General features: G+C 39.2%; 1 protein-coding gene across 1 annotated transcript in view; it reads left to right on the top strand.

Moving 5' to 3' along the window:
- Positions 1 to 12,621, top strand: part of LOC119414924 (collagen alpha-1(XV) chain-like) — a 69,281-nt gene that overhangs the window by 54,331 nt on the left and 2,329 nt on the right. Inside the window, exons 2-4 of the mRNA XM_037682043.1 lie at positions 968 to 1,155; positions 3,515 to 3,724; positions 8,566 to 8,718. Coding sequence (XP_037537971.1) covers positions 968 to 1,155; positions 3,515 to 3,724; positions 8,566 to 8,718 — 551 coding nt within the window. The remainder of the gene's footprint in view (positions 1 to 967; positions 1,156 to 3,514; positions 3,725 to 8,565; positions 8,719 to 12,621) is intronic.

Here is a 12,621-nt window from a genome sequence, read left to right as displayed (position 1 = left end):
TTAACAGTTATAAGATATTTTGCTAACAGACAAACAGGGAGATGTTAGCAGTTATAAGATATTTTGCTAACAGACAGACAGGGAGATGTTAGCAGTTATAAGATATTTTGCTAACAGACAGACAGGGAGATGTTAACAGTTATAAGATATTTTGCTAACAGACAAACAGGGAGATGTTAGCAGTTATAAGATATTTTGCTAACAGACAGACAGGGAGATGTTAACAGTTATAAGATATTTTGCTAACAGACAAACAGGGAGATGTTAACAGTTATAAGATATTTTGCTAACAGACAGACAGGGAGATGTTAGCAGTTAAGGATAACGTTTTAATTAAAAACAGTGTGCAATGCTTGGAGTACGGTGTATATTGTGATAGTGCTCCTCTACTATCACACCAATTTTAGCTCAAAATTGGTAAAGTTGGCTGAGTTGATGCTGTTTTTGTGTTTACTGTGGTGTCCATCTTCAACTAGATTGACTCCAAAAGTTGATCAATTGCAGATGTGTCAATAAAACATTACAGACACAGTGGAATCCAATATGTAAAGGGAACATTTAAAACACCAGTAGCTCGTGTTGGGTGTGACTGTAAAACTGGCTTTGTTGCAGCCAGTTTGTGTTTCTAAGCTTGCTTAATGAATCAGGTTAACTCCCAGATTTAATCAGTTGTGAATGTATATACAGGTATTACTTTCTGCAAGTTTCGTTAAAATCTGTTCTGTGGTTTATAAATTATTTTGCTAACATCACTGACAAATGTACTCCCACATACAGACATGAGCAGAAACTTTATTGCTCTGTCACCTTCATTAGTGGGCTATAAAAACATTTTTAAATACACTTTAAAATATAGATTAAATGTAAAAAAAATTGTAATTTAACAGATCTTTACCTGCCTTTCTTCATCAATGATCCCTGTGGCACCGTCTTCACCTTTTGACTTTTCCCTCTTTGTCTCCTTCAGACAGAGGCTCTGGACATCATCTGGACCTGACGGAGTTAATTGGGGTTCCTCTTCCTCCTTCTGTCTCCTTCACTCCTGGCTATGAGGGTTTTCCAGCTTACAGCTTTGGAGAAGATGCCAACATTGGACGACTCACGAAAACCTTTGTGCCTGAGTCATTTTACCGGAACTTTGCGATCATTGTCACGGTACAGAGTTCATCCCATTCAATTTTAAACCTCTGTTATGGTGTAATTGTTACCATGCAATAAATATTTAGTTTAAAGCAGATACATGAACAGGTTATTGTCACCTGTTGTATTTATATGGAAGTAATTATGTGTCGCTAGGATTTGAATTAAAAATGCCACTGAAATTTTATTGTTGCATGTTTGTATTTAATTTTTCAGTGTTAAATATATATTCTGAATACATTTTTAACCTTAAAAAATTGTCATTATTTATATATGTTTGAAATTTAATTTGTTATTTTCACTTCAAGCTAAAAATTCACACTATTATTTCAAAGTGATCACATTTTCAATACCGTATTTTCCGGTGTACGTGTCGCACCGCCCTATGAGACGAATCAGTCCATATTTGTCTAATAAAGTGGAAAAATCCATAAATATGTTGATTCGCTGTATACGTCGCATTTATTATGCGTCACTGCCGACGCGTCGCATTTGTTATGCGCCACCGCTAACAACCCGGAAATGTGGGCCGGTGTTGTGCCAAAAATTGATGGGCTGCCAAACGGCGGCCGCAGGAGCGTGCACAGGAGGACTTTAACAAGAATTTAACAAGATTAACAAGTAAAAACAATTATTTATTTGCTCGAAATTATAGTAAATGTGTGTCTCAGTATAACGTTTGCTTAATAAATGCACTTTAATGGTCAAATTAGTTGCTTTTCGCTGGGGCGGTGCAGCTGTTTTGACGGTTCCAAGCAGCGACCAGAATGAAAGTCGGGATATATGGCAGGCCAATTGAGCCATTAATAGCTGGTGAAGAGTCTCAGTCATCCAGGACATGGTAAATTCAAAAAAGTTAAAGAAAAAAAACAATAAAGTATAAAGTGTAATAAATAAAGTCCAGTTGTTTTAGTCTTGACATTTTTTGAATTTGTCATTATAGCCATGTTTACCTATTACATGATACAACAGCACGCCCAATTGCTATTACTAAGCTGCTGCCATCAAGTGGCTGAAAGTGGTATTGCTCAAATTTTATTTATTTATTTATTTATTTTCAGTCAGAGTGAATGAAAACGGTCATATCTCAGCCAATAAATGGTTTATAAATATGGGAAAAATCCATAAATATGTCGCTTCGGACTATGTTTCTGGGCTTGTAAATTATGCAAAAAAATATGACTTATAGGCCAAAAAATATGGTAGCTGATTTTCGGTTTAACTTTTGAGTGTTGAAAAATTTGGCACATAAAAAACTTCAAAATTCAAACGCATTACTCTCAATGTCCTGAGATTCAAGGAAAACAGCATCTCTGAGGCGGTCATGAAGCTAACGCTAACTCAATGGTGAGTTTAATGTTTTCTTTTTGTCTGTAGTATGATTTATGTAGTATCAAACTTGATGCGCATAAAAAAAATTACTACAGAAAAATGAAATTATTAAACCCACCATTGTGTTAGCGTTAGCTTCCATGACTTTCTCAGAGATACTGTTTTCCTTCAAAATCAGCGCAACAAGCGTAACATCACGTGACTAAGAAAGCGGATGTTGGTGTTGGATTCTGTAATCCTTTGCTAATGTCTGTGACCTGAAGTAACCCTGCCTTTTTTACACTGAATTTTTAGACATTGAATTTAAAACGGTGATATTGAGCCAGTTGAATTTCAGGACACTGAAAGTATTGCGTTTGAATTTTGAAAGGTTGAAGTTTTTTATGTGTCAAATTTTTCAACACTGAAAAGCTAAACTGAAAAACAACTATTGAAAATGTGATCATTTTGAAATAATAGTGTGAATTTTTACCTTGAAGTGAAAATAATAAATGAAATTTCAAACATATAGAAATAATGACAATGATTTTTTTAGGTTAAAAATGTATTCAGAATATATTTTAACACTGAAAAATTAAATACAAACATGCAACATTAAAATGTCAGTGGCATTTTCAATTCAAATCCTTGCAACACATATTTACTTCCATAGATTTATTTTAACTCACAGTTTTGATTTGTCCTGTTAATTTATAAATTAATATGTTGTTGGGTGCATTTTCATTAGTTGTGGACCTTTTGCAGGTTTCTGTAAATTTGTGCTGGTGTAAAAGAAAAGTTCTCAAACTTCTTATCATTAAGTTTTATGCAACAGTTGAGAGAATGTAGCATGTTAGCCTTCACAAGCTCTTACACACAACCAATGTATGATTCTTTTAATTAGTCTTCATATAGTGATCAGTTTCATCTACTGATCCATGTATCTGCAAAGGTTTTTTTGAGCTTAGGTTGTCCAAATATTCCCTCTTTTGATAAGATGAATCCAGATTTTATGCAGATTTATTAGCTTTGTCTGATATCCTCTATATTTCATTCACTCCAGGTGCGTCCAGCCAACCAGAGAGGAGGCATGCTCTTTGCTTTCACAGACGCTAAACAGAAGGTGGTAGAGTTGGGTTTGGGTCTCACTCCAGTTCGTGGTGGGATCCAGAGCATCTTGCTGTACTACACTGACAAAGAGCAGGCCTCCCACAGCCATAAAGCTGCTGCTTTTAGTGTCCTTGACATGACTGACCAATGGACACGGTTCACGGTGAGTTTCACATGCTACAGAACAAATACGTATTTAATGCTATTTATTGCCAGGAAAACAACAGAGGAAGGCCAAAGAGGAGATACAGTATATGGATGCAGTTAGAGAGGACATGGATGTTAGAGAAGTTTGGTCTGTGAGAGGAAACTTGACTTGGCAAAATGTTCACTTCTCTACTATAACTTACAAACAGGTGGATTTGACTATTTTTTGAATTGGTGGACTTTTTTCTACCTCTGTTTCCTTTTTTCCTAAACTGGGAACCTGATGGATTTGACCTGTTCTTGTCCATCTTCCATGTGTGTACCAGTAATTGGCACCTGAGCAGAGTAGTTATCACAGCCCATCCCCAAACATGAGTCAAAACAACTTTGGTCTAAACAAATTCATCCTCCTTGGTGTGCAGATTTGTTTTTGTGATATTTTTTCAGCAGTTTCACACAAATAAGCTGTGAAATATTGGCTATATTTACAATATTACTTTGTACAAATGAAATGTGCTTTTTTTGGGAGCAATCAATGGTGTGATTTACTTAGTGAACTAACTGTATTAGGTGCACTAGATACATCTCTGGTCCATCAAGGGAGATGAGAGGACCCCCCCACCCTTTTATCATTAGAATGAATGAATCATGTGTTAAACCAGGCCACCTCACCTCAATGCTAGTTAGTTGCTTTTACATATGACATATAATTTGCACATTGATTGAATGAAAATACTTCCTAGTAATGTACTGGTAATCATATTCATCCTGTGATGGTGCTTTTGTTGCAGTGAGTGTGCAATTAATAGTTTTGATTACTTTAGGAAAACTGGCTGTCGCTGCAAATTGTGTTTTAATGTTGGCCTGTTCAACTCCATTGTAGGCATTTGAGATACCTGGTACAGATAATTCCCTCCCACACAGCTAGAATGGCTGATTCATGGTCAACTGGCACAGTCCCGATCAGTTTGCTAGCTCCCTCTGGAATGCCCCTGTTGTTACGAATCCCAGTGTGGTCAGCAGTTGTTTGTGTACAGGCAACGCACGGCTCTTCACTGAGTTGCGCTCCAAGACTGGCCACAGCTCCAAGCACAGTTCCTAAAGGATTGTACTTGAAAGTTTAAAATGGCCGATAAGCCAGTCGTCATCACGGGCCAGAAAATCCTTTCTGTCTCTGAATACACACTCTCTATGTATTGCACCATTTGCTATATCCTCTAACAAGGCTAAACCCATTGTTGTTAAAAGTATTTTCTGCACCTCTTTGCACAGGCTTTTATATCCATTCATTTAATTGCATACATGTGTATGTAATTGTTGGTTGTGTGTCTGGTGTGTACAATAATAGTTTTCACATCATTAACAGTTTCCTTGTATCACCTCCAAGTGTTACCAATGGACCAAAAACCATAAAAATTGGTGTATGCCAGCCATGAAGTTGGTGTGGGGCTGCACACATTTCTAAGGTCATTTCTTTCTTGTTACATCTGAAGTTTTGTGTGAAAAGGGCATACACCATGTTTTTGTGCATACACACCCTTTGTACATGAGGCCCCAGTATTTTAGCTTTTATTAGTAAATTGATCTTCACTTGGCTGGAAAATGTAGTTTTGAATAGGTTTGTTTTTATAATTTTGGGGGTGTGTGCCCCATAGGACTGCTTTGTTTCTCAGTTGTTTGTTAATGTAAATGGGTGTTCCTCATCAGCATTGTTGGCAGGTATTATGCAGGCTTCTGATATCCAGTTTCAAATTCAGTATATTGTTATTAACTATTTTATTTGGGTAACCTAGTTTCTAAAGGTAAAAGATAATGTAAATAACAAAACTATTTAAATTTGTTTGGGAATTTTAATTCATTCATTCAACCTTTATTTATATAGGCTAGCCTCATTGAGCCACGGGGACTCATTTTCAAGAGGGACCTGTTCCAGACAGAACATATTACGTACAGACAACAAAACAGTATACAATGACAACGATAAACTACAGTAAAAAATATGTATACATATCTATACGCTATAACAGATTAGCATTAGCTTACCGTCACACGTCGTCTAACTCGCATCTTTATGGCTTCCCACACTCTCCTGTACTTTTCCAGTCTTTCACCTCGCTGCCCGCAGCCTTTTCTGGGTCTCTTCTCTTTGACGTTTGATAAAAAGCCTCAGACTGAGCAGAATGTTCAACAAAGCTACGATATCCTCCATTTTTGTTGTATATATTTCAGGGTCTTCTTCTAATAGTCTAGTGGTGGCTAGTAAATAGCTTAATGGAGCACTACCACCACCAGCTGGTAAGACATGTGGTGTCAATTTTTGGACTGAACCCACTCACTATAACTGTTGCTGAAAGTGTTATGGAAACACAACTGTACCATACCAAACCATGCAGAGCTGAGTCGAACTGTGCCGTACAGGACAAATGGAAAATGGGCATTTCTGCTAGGCCTGACACAATAAAAAATTTTACTGGGCGATTAATTGTCTTGAAAAATGTTGCAATAAATGATAATATTGTTTGAAATTTGACAATAATTAGTAAATGTCAAATTTAAGAAGAAATGTTGGTTAATTTTGTGTGTAGTACCTTTTTGACCACTGGATGGCAGTATAAGACTGTTTGAATTGAAGGATGGATAGTGAGGGAGCGAGCAGTGTGTCTCTTTAAGAAAAATGGGAGGGAGGCCCTTTGACGTGACATGGGCTGTCTCTTGTTCCTGTTTTTTGGTTCTCATAATGACAGCTGCTCGGTGTGATTTGAGCTCTTTAGCATAGCATTTGTCACACAAAGCTTTTAATAAAAAAAAAAAAATAGTAAACAACTTCTCAGCTTCTTTTTGTAAGAACTCCACCCCAATAAAACAACTTTTTATGCGAAGGCACGTGTTTCTACCATGAATTTTGGAGCTTTGACAAGACGGAGGTTTTTTCCAGAGGTCGGTCTATTAGCTTAGCTCGTAGCTTAGCTGCTTTTAATGATCCAAAAACGTAATTGTGGACGGTTTAAAACGGATTTTAAAGAGAAAGGGAAGGGTCATTGAAGAGCACCAGAGTTGAGCCTTGTCTTCAGTAGAAAGAGAGAGACACGAAGAAACGATAAATCTGATAAATGAAAATGAGGTTGATAATTTTCATTTATCATGTGATTAATTGATTTATTGTTCATCATGACAGGCCTATTACTGCCTCCTCCTTAACAAGTATATTAACACAATTTTATATTGTGCATACTTGTTTAATTTTCTTTGTGCTGCATGATTCGTAAAACCCCATCAAAAGCCCAAGACCAACCTGAGCCACCCGGCAAGCACATAATTTTAGCCCGGCAGAATATATATATGTATATAGTTTTTATTGTTAAAAACTTACCTCCATGGATATGTATGCAAATTGGCAGTGAGGTTTATAAAATTGCACATGGGGTGCCACATAACTGTATGTAGTGTATCTGGGATCTTGTGTACACAATTTTGTTCCACCTCATGTACCACATGTGGTGCGAATGACAATAAAGAACCTTGAATCCTTGAACATAAAATCCTGCCTAAGGTGTCACGGCTCAGAGCCTGTCCGTGATGCAGTTCCACCTCCACATCTGTCAGGGATCTGATGGCAGAGGATCCCACACACAAACTCAGAATGGTTTTAAAATGTTTATTGAATGAATAAACAGCTTCTGATGATTCGGGTCCAGAGCTGGAACTGTGTCTAAAACAATACAGAGGAGAGGTTAGTGTTTTGACAGAATAACAACAGTTATCTGAATACAGACGGTCTGGAAAAACACTAACCTTTCTTGTTGTCGGGGGCTGCTCAGCAGAGACACAGAGCTGCAGGGACCAAGGAGAATCCAGAGGCGTAGTCGAGGACGAGCAGAGTTCATTAACGGGATCCGAAAAAGCGACAGTACCAAAAGGGAGAGGCGAAGGCGAAATCCAAAAATGTGCAAAGGTCATTAACAAGGTCTGAAGGGCTGAGGAACAAAAGGGGCAGGCAAAAAGCGTGGTCGAGGAAACAGGCGTGGGTCAAGATACAAAGAGCTGTGAGACTATGGAAACGCTGGATAACTGTGACAAAAGCAAGCAGTTGATCTGGCAAAGAGTGAAGAAAGCAGGAAGTATAAATACACCCAGAAACAGGTGGAGACCATCAGCAGTAATCAGAGAGAGAGAGAGGTGTGACATGCAGCAGGCTGTCAGAAGCAGCAGAGGAAAATACCAGAGGAGCAGAGAAGAATATCAAACAGCGAACAGAGTGATAAATAAAAGGAAAAACAGAGTGTAAACTGTGACAACATCTGTCACTCCTGGAGCACAATTCACCACTATTCTCTATCCTCATTCAACCTTTATTTAGACAGGTTAATCCCATTGAGCCTCGGGGACTCATTTACAAGAGAGACCTGATTTTAACAAAGAGTGATGACAACAGTGGACAACAACGACAATAATAATCATAAAGGATGTGTACAAATATTTTTTTTTATACATATCCTGTACCAATCTAACAAACTCCAGGTTTCCTCACACATCACCATAGCTTCTCTTTCTGCTCCTGTTCATATACTTTTCCTAAATCCACAAAGACAACATTATATTTTCACCACCATGCCATAGTTGTGTTATAAGCCACTCTACAGAAAAAAAAAAAGAATAGTCCTACATTTTCGGTCAAATATCAATGCAACAGGACTCTGGAGTAAAGTTTACTTTCTTAAATGAAGCAGATCTTCACATTTTTGTCTAGAGAAAGAGCATTATTATTATTTGGTAAATTGCGCCAAATACAATACCAATGTTTTAAACCCTCAAGGAAATGAACATATTTCTGATTGTGGTGTTTTTTTCTGCCTGTAGTTGGTGGTGGAGGATAATGAGGTGCGTCTCTACATGGACTGTGGAGAGGCTGAGAGGACCACCTTTCATCGGAGGCCAGAGAAACTCACCTTCTCACGCAACTCTGGCGTATTTGTAGCAAATGCAGGAAGCACAGGGCTCGATAATTTTGTGGTAAGTAAACACGTCTTTATCTGTTGCAGAATCTGTTTGGTTGATAAACCTTTACCTCCTCCCACACCAAAAACCAAATGAAGAGCTACAAAATGTCTTGATCAAACTATAGCTTCTTGAAATTGACCTTGCTGTGGCAAAAAAAGATCAGCAAGGACTTGCTGCAACAAAACCAGGTTTTAAAGAAAAACGTTTCTGTGGCCATTAAAAAGCTGCTTGAGAGCCATCGAGCCTCATCAGACAAAGATGAAGAACTCAAAAAATAATGAATACAAAAATAAAAAACCTTGATGGCTCTTCTTGGTTCAGAATATCACCGTAAGACATTGAGTCAGCTAATTTCCTCCCTGACTGAGGAAAAACAGGTTTTAGAAGACAGAGTTCAGCAGCAAGCCAGACATCTGTGTGAGGATCGCTTCCGCACGAGAGCCAGTAGCTTCAAGCTGTTCTGACCGGACGTAACTAGTTGAAGGCAGAAAATGACTTTGAAACAACAGAATGAGGCCTTGAAGATAGACAGCCTTGAGATCAACGAGAAGTTGTGCAAAAGCAATCAGGTCTCAAAAGAAATGGAATAGTCTTTGCAAAAACAAGCCAAAGAGCTGCAAAATGCTTTGCTTTCTCATGGCAGTTCTGAAGACTAAGATGGCGGTACACAGCGGTGTGCGCAGCGGTGTGCGGTGTGCGCAGCGGTGTGCGCAGCGGTGTACAGCAGTGCAGTGGCTTCTCAGGCTCTCGGTGAAAACCCAGTTATGTTTTCACTTCAGCTCTGAGTCCGACTTCACTCATCTTGAGCATGTGACCAAACTTGCTAGCATATGAGAGGGTTTGGCTTCAAAAACAGCAACGATGAAACACAGTTTGAGAGCTACGCTAGGCAGACTGCAGCTACTATGGACATCGGCGTGGAAGAAGCAGCAGACCAAGGGTAAGTGGAAGCATGGACGAAGAAGAGGGGGGAAGCAAGTGGAGTGCTAGCGAGGCTAAAGGTTAATGCTAACAAACAGCCAATTGAAAAAATTACATAATTAACAAACATAAAAAAAAACAGAACACCCAAAAGCAGGAAACCAAGCTGAAGATTAGAGTATGTGATGACTAGAAAGAGGACAGATGAAAAGATGACCAGCAGCAATAAACATCTGGAGAGTGGACAGGAGAGTCACTCAACAGGAGACCCTTGATAGTCAGATGTGCAATTGGAGAACTTTGATGTGGGGAGGTGGAGATGGGGCCAGTTAGACCCACCTGACAACTGGTGTATGGGCAGGTTTAGCTGGAGTGGTGGAAAGGATTCTGTCAAGACCCTCAAAGATTAATGCTGGAGGTGGGTTCACAGCACCTTGAAAGCAAGTACAGCAACTGGAGTTTTACTGACTTTACCCGTCCAGAGGACCTGACTTAACTTTTTTAGATTTACTGACCTTATTGTTGAAGATTTGTGGGAAGAAATGTGCACCACAAATCTGTGGTTCAACTTTGATTTTAATTAATACAGAGTTAAATGAATATTATTTCAGTTTCAATAGAAACACATGTTTATTTAGATTTACAGGCAGTCCATGCACCATAACTAAAAACTGAACTGTGGTGTTAGAAATGTTTTTGATTTTTTTCAGTCTGTTGACAAAGCTCTTCCTTAACCATTATTTTCTTCCAGATTCAGTGAAGTAGGTACAAATTGAAAATAATGGACATACTGTACCATACTGAATAAACAAATTCAAATGTGATGGCTCCAACAACACTCCAACTCTTGGGATTTTGCATCATTTGCTGGCTTTATTCCACATGCTTTTAAAGATCAGGGGCAGAGAGGAGGCATGACAGGAGGAAATAACAGAGAAGGAGGAACAGGAAGGGAGTAATGCAAAGGAAGTAACAGTATGAAAATTTTGGGGGTGTAAAATGATCACAGATGTGGAAGTTAGAAATGTCAGCAAGGCTTAGTTGTTGTCAAATCAAAGGCACAATTAAGGCCTTGGACTATATCAGTTGTGAAAGTCTGGCATGTTATTATTCTGTTTGCCAATCTAGACTTTTTTTTTTCATTTTATAATGATCTTAGATCAAGATCAAAGAAATATATTTTGTGGAACCAGGTTTTTAACCCAGAGAAGCAGCTTCAAAATGCCCAAACACTGAAACAACAACAGCAATCACCATCAGTCCTCATCTCTGCTGGTAGTCAGGCCATGTTACCATGGTGACACAACGTGGCCATCCTCACTTCATTCAGCTGTCTTCACTGTGCCCTGACTTTTTGAAAGAGCTATCTGAAGCATGAGAACAAAATCTGATCTTGCTTTGTCCCATCGTTTCTTTCTGGGTCACTAAATGTGCGAGTTTGGGCTGGTGAAGCAGTCATGCTGGGCCACCTTCCAATCATTGTGTTTATGAGTGGATGCTGTGGTATGATTATTGGCCCAAATAATGAAAAGCTTTTCATAATGTGCACTACAAACACATCAATATATTATCTGAGTTCTGGTAAAATTATTTTTAGGTTATTAGAAGGTTCCATGTTCTCCGTATGTAGAAAGAAAGAGACGAAATAAACTAAAACTGAAAATAAATAGGTTAGGGTCTGCATAAACGTTCATAAGCCTTGTTTATAGCAGCTAAATGGTACTCTTTATCTGTATGAATTGGTTTGTAACATTAGGTCAATTAGCTTTTTCTTCATAATTATACTACAGTATTTGAATTGCTATCCAATGATCTCATGCAACAAATGGCTAAACGTCCTTGATGCCTGAGATATAAGGATTTTAGTCCTTCTTTCTCTTCCCCTCCTACAAAAAAAGTAGTCAGTTTATAAAGAGAAGCTTGAACCCAAAAGCTTTCCTGAATGAGTTGGACCTCCATTTGTAGGAGCAATAGCATTTTCTATTTCCTTAAACAAGTAAACACACCAGGTGCATCTTTCTTCAGCGTGACCTCAGCTGAAGGAGAACTTTCAGGAGGATTAATCCTCACAAAGCAACCAGCCCAGACAACATCATCGGGAAGGTGCTGAAAGAATGTGCCAACCAGCTCTGCGAGGTGCTGGCCGACATCTTTAACTCCTCCCTCACCCTGACAACAGTTCCCACCTGCCTGAAGACCATAACCATCATCTCAGTCCCTAAGAGTTCTATAGTGACTGGTCTGAATGACTATCAGCCAGTAGCCCTCACCCCGAAAGTCGCTAAATGCTTTGAAAAACTAGTCATGACCCACATCAAAACAACCATCAACATCAATGAGGACCCTCACCAGTACACATACTGTGAGAACCGATCAACAGAGGATGCCATCTCCTCTGTGGTCCACACTGCGCTCAACCACCTGGAGCAGAAAAACTCTTACATCCGTATGCTCTTTGTGGACTTCACGTCTGCCTTCAATACCATGATCCCCCAAACCCTGATGGACAAACTGCTCACACTAGGACTAAGCCCTTCCATTTGCAACTGGGTCCTAGACTTCTTAACAAGCAGACCACAATCAGTGACGTTCCACAACTTCTCTTCCTCCACCATGTCCCTCAGCACTGGCTCCCCTCAGGGCTGTGTGCTGAGCCCTCTTCTGTTCACTCTGCTCACGTATGATTGTGCACCTACCCATCCAGTCTGTCACATTGTAAAGTTTGCAGATGATACAGCGGTGGTTGGATGCATCACAAACAATGATGAGTCCAGCTAAAGGCAGGAGGTGGAACACCTGGAGAGCTGGTGCAAAGAGAATAACCTTCACATCAATGTGAAAAAGATGAAGGAGATGGTCGTGGACTTCAGAAGGACCCCCCCCCCCCCCACACACACACACACACACAAACATAGGAGGATCTTCGGTGGAAGTGGTCACCAGCTACAAGTACTTGGGTTTGCACCTGTATGACAACCTCAGCTGGGGCAACAA

This window comes from Nematolebias whitei, chromosome 9 (genome assembly GCF_014905685.2).
Source record: "Nematolebias whitei isolate Nwh7 chromosome 9, NemWhi1, whole genome shotgun sequence".
Classification (NCBI taxonomy): domain Eukaryota; kingdom Metazoa; phylum Chordata; class Actinopteri; order Cyprinodontiformes; family Rivulidae; genus Nematolebias; species Nematolebias whitei.
This window is presented reverse-complemented; position numbering and strand designations above follow the sequence as displayed.